Source organism: Hippoglossus stenolepis, chromosome 12 (assembly GCF_022539355.2).
Source record: "Hippoglossus stenolepis isolate QCI-W04-F060 chromosome 12, HSTE1.2, whole genome shotgun sequence".
NCBI lineage: Eukaryota > Metazoa > Chordata > Actinopteri > Pleuronectiformes > Pleuronectidae > Hippoglossus > Hippoglossus stenolepis.
In genome coordinates, this window is record NC_061494.1 from 15,425,453 (window position 1) to 15,448,041 (window position 22,589).

The 22,589-nt window shown below is 43.4% G+C and overlaps 1 protein-coding gene across 1 annotated transcript; it reads left to right on the forward strand.

The window, feature by feature from the left end:
* Nucleotides 1-2,083: 2,083 nt before the first annotated feature.
* znf503 (zinc finger protein 503) lies at nucleotides 2,084-5,071 on the forward strand. The gene is made up of 2 exons (XM_035172771.2): nucleotides 2,084-2,796; nucleotides 3,121-5,071. Exons 1-2 carry the CDS (start codon nucleotides 2,497-2,499, stop codon nucleotides 4,540-4,542), a joined length of 1,722 nt encoding a protein of 573 aa, XP_035028662.1. The 5' UTR covers nucleotides 2,084-2,496; the 3' UTR covers nucleotides 4,543-5,071.
* Nucleotides 5,072-22,589: the final 17,518 nt, after the last annotated feature.

Genomic DNA, 22,589 nt, shown 5'->3' on the forward strand with positions numbered 1-22,589 from the left:
TTCCCCCCCTGTATTTGTTTATTTTTTTATTTCCAGGGAAGGACATTTTCTGCCCCCTTGACCGTCCACTCCAGGTTTTCTTGCTCTCCAAGTTGACCTGTCAAGCAGATTACCACAGAGGGAGATTAATGGCAGAGGCGGGTTGCAATAATAATCGTTTTGTTTGATGTGACAACTTTGATAGGCGTTGATTTACTTACAAACTGATAGGCTTTTAATTGAGCGCCTCCATCCCGATTGAGATGAAAGGGAAACCGCATTGAAAAGCTGCCCGATTGCCCCGCAGCCTCAATACTGATTAGCCATCTCAGCGGTGAATAGTTCAAGGCATTTTCCAACTTCTTTTTCTCGGGGGTTTGGCCCGACAGCGCCATTCCTCTTTTCCTTTCTCTCCCTGTCCTGCTCAAAGAAAATAAATCATTCCCATTGTATGTAAATAAAATCGAGCTGACATCAATATAAAAATGTCCGGATTTCTGTTTTGTCCGCCGCTCTTTGTTATTCGTGTTGCAGATGACAGTGTGCCCCAGGCGGATGACAGGTTTTAACAGCACAATAGCAGACGCGTTTAGCCGAAATGGACACGGCTGTGTTTGGAGAGACCCTGGATTGTTGTATGTATGTTTTGGAATGAATGCTTGCAGATTGTTCGAACTTACCCGTTTTATAGCCCCTGTCAAATATGCTATAAAAAAATATTAATATTAATAATGACAGATAGATACTTTAAATTTTCCCTTTTAAATCATGTTATATTTTTCCTTTTTTTAACAACTTGTGTGTGCGTATTTTATTTGATTCTCTTGGCACCATAATCGGCCCGATTTCAGCAAAGAGAACTTTTGCACTTTGACGCACAATAACAGCCACTATGAGTGGAACATGGGAGCCGGACTCTCCGCAACTTATTACGGTCCCATCACATGTGCCACCTCCGAGGTGGTTTGATGAGCAACTCCCAAAAGTTCCACTCTTCGGTTTGAGGAGCAGGACAGTGGGTGTCCGGTGTGTGCGCGCCGCCGTCTTCCTCCCACCTCCTCCCGGTCTGGACCGAGGACGTCGAGGCTAATGTCGATGCATCTAGTAATTAAAGCTCAACTCGTGAATCTGATTTAGTTCCTCTGAAAACTCACTGTCTCTCTCTCCCTCTCGCAGGATGTCTCTCTCTCCCCCATTTGTTCTCTCCCTGCAGTCACACTGGCATGTAATCAGCCACAATAGCTGACATAAATCAAGCGGCGGATTGACAGCGACTGACAAATAACTGATTGATTGCGGTGGAGCAGAATTGACACTTGACGGAGGGGTGGAGATAGAAATAGAAGGGCGGTGTATATTATACTGAAAACATGTGACATTCACATCCCTCCATCACTACATTGGTCTATTCCTGTCAACGCTTGTCTGTTAAGGGAATTCAAGCTGAAGTGGTTGGTTTTATGGTTGCCGGTGGAAAGGGGAAGGAAGAAAAGTCCCCGTGGTCGACGTGCGTAATTTACGCACACCTCGTGCTCCACGCTGTTGGATGAAAAACAACCAAAACATCTTTTAAAATAAAGACAAGAGTTTTAACATGTTCTCACTCAATAGTTTAGACATAAATGTGTAAATAAAGAAGGAATGAAAAGGTTGGTTAATGACTGTAGGGACTGTGCCTTTATAAATCACATAAGCGAATTTAATACCAGACTAAAATGAAAATGAATGCGTTATAGATTTTAAAACATGTTCTAACTCTACACTGATAATAAACTAAGTCTCATTATACTTTGTATCCTACACACAACTAAATTACATCGCTCATATTAGATCAAATCAAAGTATTACAGTGCGTAATTTAAAGATTAAAGAGGATATAATTCACCTATTATATCGCATTATTAATATTCAATTATTGTTATATTCATTATTTATCCGAACCCGTAGCCCCACATCTTTAAAAAAAAAAAGAGCGTAAGCGTTCACGGCAACCAAAGTGTTAAAGCCTGTCTCCTCCCCCGAGCTGTCAAAATAGAGGCGCTTACAAAGAGGAGAACGTCACATCCCCTTGACCCTCCAATCACCTCAGGGTCCCATTTGATTGGAAGGCGGCAAAGGCTTTAATCTCGGACTAATTCAGCTGCTTTTGAAGTGAGATTCTCGAGCAGTTCGTACTTCGGGAGTACAGAGCGAGGAGCTGCACACAGACGCAAGGAGCAGCGCCCATGGTGCCAGACGCAGCCACGGATCTGCGATCACCTCGCACGGTCTCCCTTCCAGCCGCCGCCGCCGCGCCTCGCGCCCTCACCTCCAGGATTATTACCGATTATTGAACCATTTTACGATCTTTTCCCCCCTTTTGTTGCTCCCACCCCGAGAGAGAGAGAGAGAGAGAGCAGAGAGAGAGAGAGAAAGAGAGAGAGAGAGAGAGAGAGAGAGAGAGGGGCTCGGTGCTTTTCTGATTTTCTTAATGAATCTGACCAAAGCATCGCCGTTTCATTTCCTGACACTTGGGACATGATCACGTCGCCCTCGGTGTCTGCCCTGAAAAATAGTGATATTCGTGTAGCCTGGGAAAGCAGCAGCAGCCTCAGCAGCCACAGCAGCAGCCTCAGCAGCAGCAGCAGCAGTTCTCGGAATAGCAGCTCAGCGAGCATCAACAAGCCGTTTCTCCACTCCGCACCTCCGTGCGACCCACTACGGCAAGCAAAGCGACTTCCCATCAAGGTTTTGAAAATGCTTACTGCACGGTCAGGACACATTTTGCACCCGGAGTATCTGCAGCCTTTGCCTTCTACCCCGATCAGTCCCATTGAGGTAAGGGAAAACATTTTCAATACTTAAAGTCAGCGCAGAATGGTGCGTATTTTCTTTATAGGTGATTGGCGAGCAAATGTTGTTTCCCCGTAACTCTCCCGCTGTGATTCATGCATGACGCCCCGCAGTTTGTTGTTATTATCACAGTCACTGTAGTTGTCTTCGCTGAGGAGCCGTGCGTAATTACGCTTCATATATTTCCGCTTGGAAATGTCAGCAAACAGCCAGCTGCTTCCTTTCGGGCTGTTTATTTCATTATCATAACAGGAAGCGTTTATTGTGCGTGTTAATAACATACATTTGTTTAATCTTTTTTTTTTGCAGCTAGATGCCAAGAAAAGTCCGCTGGCTCTTCTGGCGCAGACCTGCTCGCAAATCGGCAAACCGGACCCACCACCCTCCTCCAAATTGTCCTCATCCAATGGATCTAGTGAAAAGGAATCTAAATCCGGCCCTTTGAAACTGAGTGACATCGGTGTGGATGACAAATCTAGCTTCAAACCTTATTCTAAACCTTCAGATAAGAAGGACTCGTCTTCAGGCGGCTCAGGCGGAGAGAAGACTGGTTTCCGAGTGCCGAGCGCCACCTGTCAGCCGTTTACGCCGCGGACAGGCAGCCCCAACTCCAGCACTTCAGCCTCTCCTATGCCATCGGAGGGCAAATGTGGGGACAGGGATGACAAGAAAGAGTCTGATTGTAATAAAAATGGCAGTATGGACGGATCTGGCACCACAAGCCACAGCAGGATAAGCGTGAGTTGTGGTGGAATTAACGTGGAGGTGAACCAACACCAGGAGACGACGCCTGGCACTAAAACCTCCTCCTCGGAGTCTCCATCTGTAACTTCTGTATCCTCCGCATCCGTTCTCGGGTCAGGACTTGTGGCGCCGGTTTCTCCTTACAAACCGGGGCAGACAGTTTTCCCTTTGCCTCCTGCTGGTATGACCTACCCAGGTAGCTTAGGGGCCTATGCTGGGTACCCTCAACACTTCCTGCCCCACGGAGGGAGCTTGGTAAACGCACAGCTGGCTAGTTCCCTGGGCTGCAGTAAGGCTGGATCCAGTCCCCTGGCTGGGGCTTCTCCACCCTCCATCATGTCAGCCAGCCTGTGCAGAGACCCTTACTGCCTCAGTTACCATTGTGCCAGTCACTTAGCGGGCGCAGCCAGCGCGTCCTGTTCGCACGAAGCTGCAGCTGCAGCGGCCGCTAACGCCCTCAAGTCCAGCTACCCAATAATGTACCCGACACACCCCATGCACGGCGTCCACCCCTCGGCGCACCCGTCATTTGGCGGACACCCCTTGTACCCATATGGTTTCATGCTCCCTAACGACCCTCTCCCACACATTTGTAATTGGGTGTCGGCAAATGGACCGTGCGACAAGCGCTTCTCCTCGTCGGAGGAGCTCCTGAATCACCTGAGGACACACACTGCTTTTACCGGGGCGGAGAAGTTGATATCTGGTTATCCCGGGTCTTCGTCACTGGCCAGCGCCGCTGCAGCGGCCATGGCCTGCCATATGCACATGCCACAGTCAGGACCTCCAGGGAGTCCCGGGACTTTGGCTCTCAGGAGCCCGCACCACGCGTTAGGACTCAGTAGCCGCTACCATCCGTACTCCAAAAGCCCCCTGCCAGCCCCCGGTGGCCCTGTCCCCGTCCCCGCAGCCACCGGCCCTTACTACTCCCCTTACGCACTGTACGGCCAGAGACTCACCACAGCATCAGCGCTTGGATACCAGTGAGGAGAACAAGAGACTGAAAAGTTTATAGTACTAAGAATGCAAATATAAAGACTTTTATATTAACTGCGCTAAAAACGTTATGGGCGGGATCCGTGGACTTCAACTGTATTTATTTATATGTCGGCTTAAGAGCGGGCTATAATAGCTGCAAATGAGAAAAAAAAAATTATTTGAGCAACTCAAAAAGTGCATTATGTTGAAACTGAACTCTATAGGTAAAGTGAAACACACACACACGCATACAAACACACACACACACACACACACACATGTTAGAGTACTAATTAAAAGTAGGGGTCTTCATTTCGATGTTAATTTGAAATTGCTATGATTGTATTTGTTCTTATTTAATGTCTCAATGAGAAGAAAAATAATTTACATGCATGTTTGTTTCTTAAATTTGAAGAAAAAAAGAAGTTGTCCACATTTTAAATTGCCGTTATTTTTCAGGTGTACACCTTGGAAAGAGAATTGGTATTTTTTTGTATGTATTCTGGAAAAAAAATAAGAAACAATTCTGTTCAATATATATCTGTGTGCCTCCTTTTCTCACGTCTTGAAATCAATTACTTCCCACTGGTATTTAACAAGAAATCGGTCTGTTAAATTAATGGGGTTAGGAAAATCTCTTGATAATTTTTTACGAAACAGGCCTAGATATTTTCTAGACTGTTACACTTTTATTTACAGGCAAATTATGACTATTTATCCACATAGTGTATTGCCTCTATAATTCTTGATATTATAACCTTATTGTGCCAAATGATCGAGAAGCTTTAAAAGTTGACTTTAATCAGAGCAAACTATAAAGTTTAAAACGCAGCTTAATAAGGGAGGTGACTGTGTGGGAGGGAGTGAGTGTGTGTGTGTGTGCACAGAGTTTATAAAGTGTGTGTGAGAGAATTGACTTTGCTGGTGGGTGAATTTTGTCACCAGGTTGTTTTGGGATGGATCAGTTTCTGACAGGCGTTGTAAAGTAACTTGTGCGTAAAAAGTACATCCGTGAAATATGTCTGAAAAATAATGTTCGACAAGCACAGCTGTTTCTTTTCTCTCTTCGTTTTTGGGCACAGTGAACCTATGAATTTTATATTTAACAGATGAAATAAATTATTCAAAATAAAAATAGATAGAGGAAGACAAATCTATTCTAAAGCCTTTAGAGAAAAGCGGACGTTGACCTGGATAATTTGATGAATTTCAAGTATAAACGCTCCACAATTTATTTTTCGCTTGCGTTTTTTTATTCATGACAAAGACTGATGCTCCACCAGGGTGAAATTTCGACATGGAGGCCAACTTGGTTTGTGGTTTAAATAATATTAGAATACATAAATACTTTTAGGATTTGGATCATCGTCACCTGGATGTCAGTATTTAATTCTTGCATTCTTGCATAATCTCCTCACGCCTGTAAATCTAATGTACAGAACACTGATTATAAAAACATCGGAGGTTTAATTTTTATAAAAACTCACAACTCGTGGTTTGAATTTGCAAAGATCAGGCGCGTATTGATATTCTACAGATATATTTAAAATGACAAATCATATGAATAATATACATTAATATATTATGAATGTTTTTTTAAAGCTTTTTTTCCCTTTTGCCCTGATAACGGGACATTTTTGCTACAGCTGATTTAGTTTCAAAGTTCAACATTTGGAAAACTTCGCACACCAGCATCGGTGCATGCGCATTTACGCACAGCCACAGTTATTCATCCACAATGTGAGTCAACATAACAATTCAAATAACTTCTGCATCCATCTCTCGACTCTTAACAGCTTTAACAGTGTTTTTTAGTTCTTTTGGGGCAAACGGTTGACCCAGCTGTTATTATTTATTTAGATATACCTCCTCGGCGGTGCTGGCTCTTGTCTATGGCGCAGCGGTTTGTCAGACGAAACAAACTCCTCTCAAAGTGTGTATAAGGCCCACACGCGCCCTAAACTGATGTAATGATGGTGAAAGGGAGCAATTTCCATTTTTACCCACATCATGGTGGCTGTGCTCGGAGGTCCCCGGTGGAAGGCAATTTATCATGTGCCCCTCCCCCTGGCCCTGTCACTGCAGGAACAGGCAGGCACATGTGTGCATGAATTACTGAGCCTCCCACCCACCCCAGCCCTCCCTCTCACCGAGGAGACTTGACACAGAGGAGAAGGAACATGGGGGATTAGAGTATGCAGGAGTAGTAAAGTGTGTATTCACTTTGTCCATCAAGGCTTTATAGTGCTGGAGCTCCGAGGTGCACATAAAACCATAATGCTGGATTTAGCGATTTAATAATGCAGATATTATAAAAAAAACAAAAAACAGTGGGATTAAGTTGGCTTTACTTGATTTGATTTTATATCTTGATCTTCTTAAGCATATAAGTAAGAGTCTGGTGAGGGTCTGAAGGGGGCTCACAGGCCAGGGAGCTGAAGTTAGAGTGAGGTGGAGCTAGTCTGGCAAAGTAAATATAAACAGTGTTATAGCTCCTGGACTTTCACATGGTTTTCTGAGCCTTTCCTCATTAACACTATGTGAATTTGAAATTGTGAACATTGCACAGTGGAGCCAAAACTTTACTGCGTAACTTTGAGACAATGAAGTGGTGCGGTCTTACTCAACAAGACATTACGTTACATAAATAAGATTATAAATATTAACTTTTCACTCTGCCTCACAGTTTTGCCGCATATTTGTGGTCACAAAAATGTGTAAACCAGCTAATCAACATTCAAACAACACAAAACACAAAAGTAGTTGGAAAAATGTAAAAAGTATTTTATAAACACAGTTCCTTAAAAGTCCACTGTACTTCTTCCGATTTCCGGTCAAGACGTTTCAGGTTGTTGGGACATACTTGCACCAGAGAGGGAGAGAGAGACACTACAGAGAACCTGGCAGGACATCTGGCAAATGGGGGCAGCCCGGGACGTGACTCACACACCTAACCCCATATTCAACCCGACTGAATTACCAGCACTAAAGCCATCATTAGTGGGTGTGTGGCACAATATAAAGACGCGTCGCCGTCTGCAGTGGCAAGTCTATAGTTTCGGTAACAGCTGTGTCAATAAGGGGGAAGTTTCTATAATGTTCAGTGCCATGTCAGACATAAGTAAAAGAGTGATTATTATCTTTTATGTATGTGAGGCTGCTTCGTCAGGCTGCGATTACGAAATAAAAGCTCTCCGTGATGGGAAAAAGATGCCCATCAAAAAGGGCTTTGTTGTACTTTACGGGCACTTGATATTTCTCACTGGTAATTGTGTTTTATATGTATAGATTGCTGCTTTTCGGATACATTTTGATTACTTCTCAGATACCACATGGGAATGACCTCTGTGTGTGACCGTCTCAGCCTTCGTGTGTATCGGCGACTGTATACACGACACACACCTATATCTCAAACGGGCCTCCGCACTCCAGTTGCAGTAAAAGGTGTCAGCTTCACTGCAACGGCCGCCTGTCATTATCTCAGCGTGTGATTTATGGCGACACAGGCTGTTGAGGTGCCCACAGATTTGCGATTGTCGTAATGAAGCCATAAAGCGAGAAGAAATGAAACAAAGCCGGGAAGTCAGTGGTCGTAAACAGACCCTCTGCTTCAGGCAAATCTGCACTGGATCTGCATATTATCCGGGAGATTAAAGAGAGAAGGAAAGAAAAAAATCAACATTGTCATTGTTCACGTGTCACATCCATCAACCCTCTCCCGACAAACTGATCCTACAATCCCTCGACTGAGAGCCGCATTGAAGGTAATTTGGTTCTCGAAAATCGGTGCCAAGGCCGAGAGGAATCCCTCCCAGCTCCTCTACATGTGGTTACCCTCCTCATTGATTTACAAATGTAAAGTGCTCGTCCAGGTGATGTGAGAGAAGTGGCAGTGTTGATCTTTCTGTGCCACTCACATCTCTAACCAGCGAGGCACTTTCTTGTGCTTAGACAGCCTAATTGAGGTCATTTCTGTCTGCTTTGGGATCTACAGTGCGCTGGGGTGTTTTAGTGTTCAGATAATTTGCCCATTTTCTCATCCCGACAAAGAATATTTTATGGAAATGCACCCTTATTCCGGGCACCTTAATGGAGTGTGTTGGAGTAGTGCGCGAGCTGATGAGGTTGTTGTCTGTCACTGATAAATGTAAAAAAGCAGAGGAAATGTCAGGAATGGGCGCAGCTCCAAAGGGCTCCTCGCCTCGGTTCGAAATCGACGATGCCTGAGCACTGTGTCTTCAGGACGCCACACAATCACAAGGCTACTCTAATTGTTTGGAGCTGTGTGAATACAGTATACGAGACGCAGCGTGTGTCTTGTATGTGAGGCCGCACTGAGGTCTATCAAACACGGAGTCATCCAACTTAATTTGAGATAAAGGCGATTTTTTTTTTTTGACAGGTCGAGGTTTTACTCTGCCACATAATTGCTGTCTTCTGCTGTTTGCTCGCTTTTATGAGTAAATCCCGATGGCGTGTCGCGGGCCCTACATGACAGTGTGAGCACATGATGTCATTTCCATGGGTGTGGGCCACCAATTAGAATGACTCACATGTTTACGAACCCAGGTCTCGATGCAGATATAATAATTAGTCAACACTCTTGTGTTTGATGTTTCTTCCAGGGAATGTCCACAACTTACACTCCTGGGAAAAAAACAATGTAAGTTAATACTTCATGTACAACTAAAGTAAAGTGTTGTTGATGTAATGTGTCGGTCAGTAATTACCAGATATTGTGATGGAATGATGGTTCCATCCTTAGGCAACTTCTCTCTTCTGCTTAAAAGTGTAGATTTCTAGCAAAGCGATTTGCTCGAATCGAAACCAAATGCTCAAAATGAACAACATCTTTTCACACTTTATTTTATTGTCTTTATTTTTCATTGACCGTCAACACACAAGATGTAACACGCTGTTTCCGATCTGACTGTATGATACGCTGTATTAAGGTCATGTAGTAATAAATGAATAAAAAACATTATGCACAGAGCTGAATACAGCTGGTTTTGAAATAAATAAACATGACCACACAGTGGACTGGAAAATAAAAGTCAGTCCCAGTTACTGTATGGGACAATTATTTAACTCTAAATCATTTGTAATAAATACATGAACAAACACGGAGATGGTTAAAAGTAAGATGCGGAACAAGATTTGTTCAGGGGAATGTTTTATGTGGCAAAAGACATGAAAAATACCTACGGCAGTTTTCCTAAAATCTTGAAATCCAAGTTGCACACTGCTGTAGTTAGCTTGAGGACAAAACAAACAACTTAGCGACTGAGCTCCACATGAAAGCAGATCAAAGTTACCCTGCAGAGTTTTCATTGTAATAAAATGAAGATTTGTACATGTTGTTGTGTATCACTCAGTACTTTGAACATTATAATACCTCCACAAACACTAAAAGACATCACACTGAGGAATATTGTGAACACATTAGACAGCAGCTAACAGTTTATATGCGATTACATGACTTTTAAAGGAAAAATCGAAACTTTCATGGATTTCTTTTCTGTGAGAAATACATCGATACTGTTTGAGTAACAGGTCCGTGAGGCCGCAGCATGTGCTGGATCCGAGGAGTCGTGTGACTATTTGGCTTTTTGACCCCGTCTTCAGTGGAAAATCCTGCTCGTGCTGTCGTTGCTTGATCCACCTACGCGTCAAACTAATGGCTGGATGCAGAGAGATCAGGCACATTCCCAGAGGGGTTTTCAAAGAAAATCACAAACGGAAGTGGGCGGGAAGATGGAGTCAAGTTGAAGGAAAGTGGATTCAACCAAAAGTTACACGACAAAACTTCATCACATTTCTGGCAGTGGTGCCCATAGCAGGGTTTCGTGGATGAGGGGGATCAGTTGAGTGGCTAACTCCCTCTGATTTCCCTCATTGAACTGCAAATCAAAAACTTCTGCTTTCTGATACAATCTTTTATTTATAGCTTGGCCTTTTAGGGCTAAATTCTGCTAAATTTAGCAAATGTGCTAGCTTGCAAGCAATCCTATCTCAAGCTGTTTTCAGACATGAACAAGTTTTCCCCTCACTTGCAAAGAACGCAGCAGTAGATTGTCTGGGTCAGACGCCCTTACGACGACAGGAAAAGCATCCAGAACATTCAGGTAAGGGGTGGAACCAATACAAACAATGCATACAATACACGCACAGGAGATTAGCTGTTGTTTTAGCAATCTATGACAATTCTGCAGCTAACTACAAAATGCTTCCTGTGTACTCTGGCACACGCAAGCCCAGTGTACGTGAGTGGTCGCGTGTTTTCAGGCATGTTAGTGGACGGGGATTAAAGCCAACTGATATGTAGCCTAAACAAATATATTTTGCTTCCATTGCACCACTGAGCAGAATTTCACAGTCAAGAATCAGTTGCAAATCTGTAACGCACCGTATGGATGCATTAAAAGTTCTCTGTGTAATGGTGGCACTCCATAGGACTATTATCTAATTTAAGGAACTGCGGAAGATCCAGAAGTTTCTATACAGGAAAAAAAAAGAAAAAGGAAGCACACACTCCACTGTGATATTCTCCAGAGTTTCCTGGCTGGAGCCAAGTGTGAAAAACAGTAATATATAACACTTATGTGATTTATGAGAGCTATATTTATCACATTGATATAAACTATTCAACTATTACCAGCCTCCACATTACTCCGGCAATTCATTTACGTCAGCGGACCAAACAATTCCCTCCCCTCTGCACCGGCAACCCCAAACCAAACTACTTCTCCCTCCCTCTGGCCATATGACTTTCAATAGAGACTTCTCCAAGGAAATAATGGGAGAGGGGGACATTTCTCAGCTCATCCACATGCAGTAAGTGATGATGCTGCGATGTATCACACATTGATCTGAGGCATTTGGGGGAGCCGAGCGTATTAAGAAGGGAGTGGAGTAGACTAATGGGCCTGACTGGGAGACAAATTGGGCCAGACATACAGCAACACAGCCCCAGGAAATATGGTGGCTCACATCACTTTTATTGCTTTAATACATTTTAGTGTTAACTGTGAAATTGAACCTCAAATTACCCACAATCCATTTGTTTTTTCCCTCTCTTGTTGTCCTCCGCCCCGTAGAAGGTATAGTGAGAACGTTATATGTGGCCCTATGCTGAACAAGAAAGTTTCTCTCAGTTCCTTTTAAAATATATATTTATAATTATATATTATTTCAAATATTAAGAGATATTGTTGTGTAAAAAGTAAAGTTTAGGAAACTCAAGGAAAGCTCTTTTATATTATGATTATTGGGACATTATGCCACAGCAAAGGAAATTTAATTTAGCAGATTAATGAATATTACTTATTTTTGGGGGTAATTTGATTTTCAATAAACTAAATAAGAAAACATTAATCACCCTTTGGTGTCCGATTGAGTTCTAGTGAGTGATCTCATGTATATTGAGCTACCTGATGTTATTATGGTGTGACATGCAACAACGTACAGACCTGTGTTTTATATTTTGTTGACTTGTTTACTTACATGATCCAAAATGTTTCCAAAAAGGTTCAAACCCAGAGAAATCCACACTTTTATTTGAGGTAACAGGACATTTTCTTGGACTTTTAATTGCATCATATAAGCTTTACACGTGGCTTTGTCTGTCTCTGCTATAACTTCCGGGGCAAACAAAGTATGAAGAAGGAAAAACACACAATTAGCCAGTTGGCAGTTTTTTCCTTGCACTGTTTGTATTAGTAAAAAAACAGCGAATCACGATTATTCATTGACGTTTGCTCTGTGTTCTGTCCTCACTGGGGAACAAAGCGAAAGAAACAACTCCCAAGATCCCACACTGCTTCACGACATCATCAAACTAGGTATATTTTGCTAATGTTTTGATCGAGAGACCCCTAGTGGCTGAATGTGGTCCTCCAACAACCTTTACAGACTTTTAGAGCGTTGCACTGTACATGTCGCGCAGCTGTGGGCACACGCCCCCGTGTTGGGGGTCCTCATGTCGGTCACAAGACTGTTTGGGGAAAATATCTCACACCCTCACATCTGTCCAACTATGGCACGTCCTGTGAAAGATAAAGAAGACCTGTGCTGCCTGTCTTCATTTCCTGTCAAAGAGATATTGAAAGAGCAAGATAGACAGCTGCAGACCACATGGTGCAGAGTCTGTCTATAATATGTTGTCTGTGTTGTGTGACGCACAGCTACACTTTGTGTCGTGCCAAGATGACTCCTCTTCATTATTTTTAATGCGGAAAGGCTCTCAAATATAACAATGCACACGTACTGTACTGTAAAATGTGCGGTATTCAAATAACAGATTTCGGTGGTGCACGACATCCCCCAGAGTTTGAATTAAGTGCGACTGTTTCATGTGACAAGAGACTCTCCTGACTGTGAGACTTGAGGTTACAGAGCTTTTTGAAAGCCAAAGTGTTGTGACAGTCAAATGCTGAACTGCCCCCCCTACAGTCAGACAGTGTACGAGCGAGCTGGAAGTCACGCAGGAGGCTTCACAGTGTCTCTGATGTGAAAGTCTGCAATGGTTAATTTTCTTTGAGATGAAAGCAGGCAAACGCAAGCTATCAACCTTTAGGGCTTTAACTATTATGAGAGGATGAAGCACACATTATGTACACACACACACACACAGGCGCGCACCCAAGGAGTCAATCAAAAAATAAACAGATGAAATCTACTGAAAATGTGAAGATAGAAAAACTGTCACGAGGAGGATTCTCACCCCAAAGAAAGCGGGAAAGACAAGTGAAGGGATCCTTTGAAACCTTAGGTAAATAAGCGGAATCAGGCGTTGAACATCCAGGTAATAACTGATGTTATGACTTGGCATTTGCTCTGACATGCATTTGAGACAGGAACATTAAAAGATATCCACCATTTGACAGGTATCACAGTTCCCCCAGGCTAGAAGGATTCTCATTTTGATGAGTGTGTCAGTCACAGTGAAGCCTGTCGACAAGCCAGATCTCAAGCACTGATGTTCAGGAATAACTCTTGCCTCAAAAATTACAGATGGAATATTTGAATAGCTGTGTGAAGACTGATTGTGGCGAAAGTACAAAAATGTTTAGTTTTGGGTTGTTGAGGCTTTAGCGGTTCTGAAAACACAAATTTCAGCGAGGCTTTCCACACAAAACCATTAATGCCACAAACAAAAAAATGCTCTAAGTCTGCGTTCTGTTCATCACAGGTTTCAGGCCGAACACAGTTTTCCATTAACAACGCATAGGAGAGTTTTTCTGCTCGCCTAGTCCTTCGAAGTACTAACGTAGAATCGAAATACGGCGTAATCCACCGCTACGCATAAGCCTAATAGTCAGCAGAGTGCAATTGTGAAAATTCCCCCCAAAGGTTCATTCATAATCAACTTCAATGAATTAGTTGTGACTGAGGTTGACAGGGCACTGGAGGGATGGCGGACAACACAGGGTTTTAAATGCCATGCTCAGCGCCACGTGTGAATAGTCGCTCTGTATGCATTTTTATTTCACTCCAGCATGTGGCATGTTCGGTATATGACACTCACGCTGATTTACCACCCTCTCCCGGCTAAATAATTTACAGGATACGTCTCTCTGTGCTTTTAATGGTTGTTGTATAGACCCGCTCGCCTTTAAAATGTTCCACAGGCAAGCAGCCATATGCCTGGATGGATGGGCGGCCTCTCAGCGCTGATTAATAAGCAGCGCCGCACTTGACGGGAAACACGGCGCCATGAAACACTGCATAACCAGGAGCAGCCGAGGTGCAGCTGTGGGTGTGTTGTGAATAGGCCTCAGTCCAGGACTCTGCAGGTAATACAGGAGATGTGGATGTAGGGCATGTTGAAAAAATAGATCCATTTGAACTTTTTTGGCGGGTGATGTGATTCACCCCCAGGGTTTACATGGGAGCCCTGTTATGAAATATGAATGTAATCAAAATCATGTCTGTTTTGTATGTTTTTTGGCAAATGTGTGTGTTTGTTGGTCTAAACGTTCAAAGTCACACCGTCAGTGACTAATCTCCACTTGCAAACAAAGCCAAAGAGTATTATTCATTGCAATGTCATTTAAACTGCAATAGGTGGATGCATTTTTTTATATTATTTCCTGTTAATGTTTAATGTGTCTGGCAGTTGAGAGGATTATCAGCATATTCTTGCAGTGAAACTATGAATCATTCCTGAGTGTTTACTGTACAGCACCTGTTGATTATGTGATGTGATAAGAATTGAGCCGCCCTTTTCTTTTGAGGAATGTACACTGACAACTGCCAATAGCATCAACCTGAATTCACCTTTAGACCCTTGGCCTGCTTTAAAGGAGGGATCTGGTGAATTTTAAATTGGCTACATGGGAAATAATTTGAAATGATCTCGTGTAGAGGGCGATCCAAGCAGGCTGCAGACAGTTATGTAATCCTGTGGCAAATCGGTGGCAAAGACTTTACCATACGGTTGTCAGGGGAAAGAAAAATTCCACCGGCTGCAGAGTCCGTAGCCAAATGTGTGTCTATCTGGGGCTCAGTGACATGAAAATGTTTGAGAGCCGCTGCCTCAGACAGTCCAAAACTGCGGGGAGGCAGCCAGCATTTTCCAGTTCAGAGCTCAACACGGCCCAGCATGGTTTCGACAGGTTGAGTGCCTGCATGCTTTCACTCTGAAGCGATAGAACAATATCCCCTTGTTCCTGGCGAAAAGAAAGAGAATCAATGTGACAGCTGTGAACAAATAGATGATGGGGCAGTCAACCATGTGAGATGCAAAATGCTTTTTTTTTTCTTCTTTCTTTCCCCTTCCCCTTAAATCCTGCGAACTTCAAAGCTGTAATCGCTAATTTGATCCATGAGCTTCGTGTTACACTGTCTCATGGTAAAGTGCTCCACTGTCTGTCAGCGTGTAGGCTGGAGCTCGGGATGATCCAGACCGAGTGCAGAGACCACATCGGGCCTCATGTTAACTTCATTGTAGGCTTCCTCTCATATATGAACCAGGAAACTGCTTTCAATTAATAACAGTTATCACTGCAACACTCAATCATCCATTTAATCCTGTATGGATCACTTCTGCACACGCACAGCTACTTATGGGGCAACAGCCTTTTTATTTCTATCCATAACGTTCATGTCAACAAACAGTAATTCTGCACATGATGTTTTATGGTCAACTCAGTGGAGTGCATATACGTCTGCCAAGGCCCGGCAGTCCCCTCATGAAACCACATTTAAATTCAATAGTTTTATTTGGATCTGCACCAAATCGCACACGCTTATAGATAACAGCCCCCTGAACATGTCTGATGTTTTTCATCAAGATCCATGAATTATTCTGTGAAAAAAACTGGAACATTAGGTAAAAAACGACTTATTTCACAATGTTAAAGATAGTGACTGCTCCAAAAATGTTATGGGTTCTGCCCTGACCTGTACCGCATCTTTCCACCAGGTTTCGTGGTAATCCGTGCCCCAGCTCACAAACAAACAGACAGGGGTGAAAACATAACCTCCCTGGCAATTCCGGCAAAAGAGCTGCAGCGATTCTCTACATTTTATTTATTTCTGTATCAGTTAATTCTTGTACATGATATGCATGTTCACACTCTCCTCACACACACACACACACATACACGACTCTGCACGTCAGGTTTTAATAAGCGCTTACAGGGGCAGATCTTTGTCTTGTCTCCTGATTTCTTTCTTTCCATTTCCTCTACAGACGTCTCTTTGACTCCATTTGGCTGAAATACAAATTAGAATCCCGCAGCCATCAAACGCTGCAGCCTTTCTGCACGTCGCGGAGCCGGCGACACACAGTTGTCCCTGTATTTTCTGTGTGCTATTTAATGGTTCATCCATCTCATCTGTTCGGCTAAATGTGCTTGTTGAAAGCTATCTGAGCCGAGCCTCTGCCTCAGATTTAATTTCCATACACACTGTACACTGAGAGCTTTTAGCCGCGCCGGTAGCCGAGTCTCTTCGGAATGAAGCCTGGCGCTCGGCCACAGAAAGTCCATCGTTTGAGTATTACATGGTTAGTGGTGCTTCCTACGGCTATATTTATGTACTCTAACTGTATCCCCTTTCATTGAAACCCTAACCAGTGGGTGATTTGTCTCCATAAGAGAGTGCCATTTACAAGCAGCCATGCTGGGGTGGGACCCCAACCGGAGGACTTGTTAATAGCACACATCCACTTCTCACCAGATGCTGTCCAGAACAAACCAACATATACTGAGAGAGATGTCGAATTCAATTTACCGTGAACGCTCGACCACAGTGTTAAACTTTAAGAGGAGTTTTAATGTTACTTGCATGTTTTCGCTGCCTTTTTTTCCATGTCGTATCCCCAGTCAAGTTGTGCTGTATAATACTGGTGAATTACACCACGTTATTACCCTTTAGTGACTAAGTAATAAGTAAGTGAATAAGAAGATGAAAAATAGGATAACCTAGATATTTTTAGGCTTTACGATAATTATTCTTACGAGAACTAAACTAATAATAAATAAAGCAATGATGCCATTATTCTGAATTATAATTAGATTTTGAATCGGCCCTCGGTAGTTTCACATAAACAACAGTTTGACGAATACAGAAATATTACAAAATAAACACACCAGAAATAAATAAATCAAGAACCAGTAGATGGTAGCTTGTGGATATATTCTTCATGGTTTATAGGTCTGCTGACAAACAGACAAGCTTGTCTTCTGAGTTTTACTCGGCTTTGCCAAAAATATCCAATTTTAAGTCCAGGAAATCTCACTTTGTGCTCCAGCCAAACAACCCAGGGTCTTACAGACACCGACCCAAGAGAGTGAACCTCACTGTTAACCTGTCCAGAGTATTTTCCTGTCAACTGTAAGGTGAGTACAAGTCGTACATGATCTTTTCACTCTGGAATTTTCAACTGCAGGATATACAGTATGTCATTTTATATGCAGTATTATGTCCATATGTACTTTTACTGCCTTATTTAAGTTTCACGAGTCACTATATTAACCTTTAACAGTGCTGACATTTATATGTGAATAATCTTAATTTAATGGCGTTCTTTCTTGTTAAATTTGATATTCTAAATTTAGATTTTTTTTATTTTTCTTGATGACTCTGGCCCTGTTTGGAGTCACAAACCCCCTGTTGGAGGCGCTGAAAGTAATGTACGCTGACTTGAATCAACGGCAAAATAAACTGCTCGACGGTCGTGTATACGCTCAGTGATAAATGCAGCTTTGTGATCACGGTGTTGTAGCTTGGCTGTAAACAGAGGAAGCAGGAGTTTACATCCAACGGCAATTTTCCTCACACCTATTGTTTGAGATATTTCACTGTAACTGTCATGTATTGACCGGATTACTGACATTTTAGTCTTCATCCAATGCTTCTCATGTGAATTTATGATCCTCTGTGTATACCTTCACCTGCAGTAGATGAGTTCCTGACCCATTAAGGGAGAATACTCCATTTTCTCAAATATGTGGGACACGCTATAAATCCCAAGCTTTTTAGATGCACCAAGGTCGCGGAGGGCAATCTTAGATAGACACTATACATGCATACTTCACCGCTTGGATCAATTTCACAAAGTCTCCCTCTCTCGGCGTAATTGCCCTCCATTTCACAGCAAAGAGAAAAAAAAGAAAGATTTATTGAAAATCAGATCTCAGGTTATGGGCCCTGATGACAGCGAAAGAAAAATGCAGGATTTACTGTCTGCTTTTACAGCTGGATTTCAGGAATAATTGTTGCGGGACACGACGGTGAGTTAGCAGTTATAAACCTGTCCCCCATATAAATTACCTAATCAGGAGATCCCAGTGGTTATATAAATTGAGCCACTCATTCGTCTTCAATGGCCTGTGTGTGCATATAAAACCACAACGACCATCATATACTTCACAGGAAAAGGGGGCAGCCATCGCTGTTTACAGAGTTAGGGGGGAAATGGATGACTTTTTGCATGCTCAATCAACTGTGAAATGTCCATTTAATCATCCCCAGAAACCCCCCCAGTTTATTTGTGCTGCAGCATAGATTTACATTTCCAAACATCCCCCATATTAATCATTACTTCATCACGCCCTCCAACTGACAAGAAGCATAAACCACCTCAGTGTACTGCCCTGTCGACTAATGTGTGTATGTTTCTGTCTAGGAGCATATGTGTATCCCTATTTGTGTGTGTGCGGGCACTTTGAATGTCCGTGTGTGTGTGTGTATGTGTGTGTGTGCGAGGGAAAAACCTGCCCTTTGATTCACTCACCACTCACTGTGTCCAGCAGAAATATTGAGTTTTAGTGGCATGATTGCATTTTTTTTGTCCTCCGAGGTTTTCGAAACGCAACTCTTCAGGCCGCTGAAGCCAAATGGGAGTCACTCACATGCAGTTTTTCTTCTCGTGAGGAAATCAGAATGATTGATGTTATTTTTCAGGAAACGGCATCAAAGAAAAACACGTGAAGTAAAAACGTCACACACTATCTTGGTGTGTTGTTTTTTTTTTAAAGGGCTGAGCGTTCGGTTTAACTTTTGGATAAAAGCCGTGAGCCTCAACAGGAAGAAATGCTGAGGTCCAATTTATTTTGTTGCAATAAAAAATTAGATCCTGGTCCGTCCTGTGCATAACAAAGCGTGGGTGATTTACACATAGTGTACTGCAACAGGACTACCTTGACAGAGCCTCTCTACCTGCTGCTGTAATGAAATTCAGGACGTTTCACCATCAACAATGAATCCTTCATGAAAGAGTGAAGTATGAGTTTATCACCCTGGATGAGAAGCATGTTACATTTGCCACTTTAAACAAGATGAATGGGTCACTCAGTCATTTACATTCTCATACATTTTTATGACTCTGCCATGAAGTGAATTTGATCTATTGGTAACAAGATAAATGATGGGCATAAAGCTTTGGCAGTTCTGACTTTAAACAATCTTTCATTTGATGCCAGTCTTTTGCTTTTTACATGACGCACCATCTGTCTTCACAACCTTGTGCTCAAAGAGTTGAAGAGTAAGGAAGAAATTGCAACCTTTCTCTGCTCCTGACACGAGTGCATCCAGCACAGAGAAATTCACTTACCACCCAGTATTTTGTGCGTTGCATGTGTGTGTCATTCATGATGGGAAACAGGTTGACCTCCGAGGTGCACAAAGGGATGTTTTGTTCCACCTGGTCGATGGAGACGCTCAGCCAACCATGGGAGTTTGTCATGCACTAGCATGAAAAGCGGCTGAAAGCTTCACTTTGCAGTTGCCAGCTCCTCTCAGATATTTTTCCTCGCATGTGTACATCTGAGCGTGGAATTTCAGGAGCACTGGGGGAAAAAAACAGAGTCGGAGGGTCGCAGGAAATATCCCCTGTCAAAGAGTGATGGAGGACGGTGAATGGAGCTGTCCGAGGGATCAGAGTGATGGAGGAAGACATCCTCTCTCTCTCTCTCTCTCTCTCTCTCTCTGTGTCAGTGTCCTTCATCTCCCTCTTTCTCTCGTTCTTGTTGTCCAGTTATTTTACACACGGTGTTGGCCGGTTAGATATAATCATCGGAAACATTTCAACAGAGTAATCTGTCTCCGGCTGTCACGCAGATGAACCTTTCAGTTGTACGGACGGCAGATTAAAAATGTTGCCGTCAGAGCACCATGGATGGATCCTCGCCGAGACCTCAGCACCTCTGTGTTGTAATTTGAAAACAGCCCGGGCCCATTTAGTCACTGGTGAGCGAGGGTGTTGCGGCGCAGACAGAATGATGTATCACCTGGTCCGGCTAAATGACAATTTTATTTCTCACCGCCACTTTCACTGCGAAAAATTACCGCCGCACTTTTCTCCACGGCAACTTTTGATCGAACCCAGCGTCAATCAAGCTAACGTGCAAGTGGGTTTGCCAAGAGTCCGTTGACGTCGTCCTGCAGCGCTGATTTGTTGATTTGCTGATTGACAGTTCACGTCAACGAGCACAGGCAAGCGGCGGTACGTTTTTTTGGCAAGCACACACGCATTTCACTGATGTGTTTAAGTGATGCTGAAGTCATCTTTTGTAAGAGAGCTAGTGGGGAAAGAAACAGGAAGTACAACAGATGGCCTTTGTTTGGGTATCTACGTCGAGGCCTGTAATTTACACCCTAATGGGCGACGCCATTGCTGCTGGAGGCATCGCCGCTCTGAAGGAGACGGGGAAGGAAGGAGAGAGAGGGAGAGAGCTCCATCATGGAAAAGGGAGCTCCTGTCTGCTGCAGTGGTCCGGGACAAAGCTGAGAGCTCCCAGACGCCCTGTATGATTAATGACTTATGGCCACGCTGTGTGGAAGCCTGGTAATTAGCTACAGGCTGATTAAAGACAAGTAAACTTCTGCTGATAACCCGATTCTGTTTCTCCCCAGCGCCGACACTGGCATGTGGAAGCTCTTACTGCCAAGTTTGCAAGAAACAGACCAACGTTGAGTATGATGAATGTAGTCTCCAACAGGCGTATACAGGCTCTAATTTAAAACTATTTAGCGTGTGACATATTGGCATTGTGCTCTCTCTGTCTCGCTCCGTTCATGTTCGTGGCTTGGCGATGCCGTCCAGGTTTCAGGGGGCTGTTGTTTTCAGTTTGCGTCTGGCATATCCATGAATAAAGTTTTGTGCTGGCTCCCTCCCTTTGCTCCCCTTGGTCTTTTCCCTGGTCGCAGATTTTCCTCCAAACATTTGCATTTTCTATATTAGCGAACAAAGAGAGTGGCAGCCTGCCACGAGGCTTCGTCTACTCCCAGGTTTTACAGCTCGGGCCGTCCAAAAAACGGACAGAAAAGCTACAGTACGGTGAGAGCAGAAAGTGGACGGCATTACACTGGATTTACCTCAGGAGACAAAATGCGAGCTGAGTTAGTTTAGGCACGAAAACGATGAAAAGGCCTCCAAGTGCTCCAGCAGCAGCCAAAACGACCCACACAACCGTCCAAAGTCTTGTTTCTGTATTTTCACGAGGTGGGACTGTTCCCCTACGGTAAACAGATGGTGCAAAAGAATAATGCAGAGCAACATTAAATAAAGCTGATGTGTTTCTTTTCTTTTTTTTTTGCAGCCGAGCTAAGAGAGTCTCACAGATACTGAAATTAGCATCAGTGTTGCTTAATAAATACCGTGCACTGTCATCACATCCCACTCTGATGGGAATATAATGTCATAACAAGACGTTACGCAACAGATGTATCCGATTCTTCTCCAGAAATATACAGACAGAAGCCAGTTCTGCAGCGGGTAGTTTGCAACCAACTAATCGTACAACCCAGTTTGTCTGTGGCAAGTGAGAAATGAGCTCCTCTGGAAATGAAATACAGGACTCTTTGTGAGAGAGAGTGTGTGTGTGTGTGTGTGTGTGTGTGTGCTTGAGGTTTTTCTGTGGTAGGAAAAGGACAGTGCCACAGGGCGACCGTATATGTGCCGAGATGAAATGCCCGGCCACCCACTCCTCTCCTTTTATCACCCCTCTCATAATTAGGTTGGTTAACATACTGCCGTGTATGCAGTCATATTGACTGGAAGCTTAATCACATTACTATTGAATTCCCGTCCCCGCTTGCCCCAGGTGACACTTGTAAGTCCAGAGTTATGGCCCTAACCTATGGGAGGAAATTAGCTGTGGACACAAGTTTGTTCTTGTTCTCCGGCCCCAGTGTGAAAATATTTAGCGGGCGACAACAGTGTGAGAAATGGACGCGGGGGAAGCACGGTGTTCCACATAGAGCGGCAGTCTGCAGCATGAAAAATGCAGGACGAGCAGAAAGAGGTGTAGCGTGTGTTAGTCTGGATGGCAGTCCATTAGGCCTGATAGACATTTCACTTACCATAGTCAAATATAACAGTCTAGCATTCATTAATATGAGGAAGGGTCCGGGGAATCAAACTCACCATCTGGTTAAGACGACAGTATAATGTACAGCTCATGATTAGGTCTAAGGAGTGGAATTTCACTTTAATCTTTTTCAGGGCTTGAAATTTCCATCTGCACAGCGCGGCACATCATTTTTCTTCAAGACAAATGTGCTGTTTTTCATGTTCCAAAATTAGATCAGAAGAAAACGATTAATCA

Excerpts from the sequence above, each read along its gene's own strand:
- znf503 (XM_035172771.2), top strand. The coding sequence starts at position 2,497 with ATGATCACGTCGCCCTCGGTGTCTGCCCTGAAAAATAGTGATATTCGT. Across the intron at positions 2,797-3,120 it reads CCCCGATCAGTCCCATTGAG|CTAGATGCCAAGAAAAGTCC; the intron begins GTAAGGGAAAAC and ends TTTTTTTTGCAG.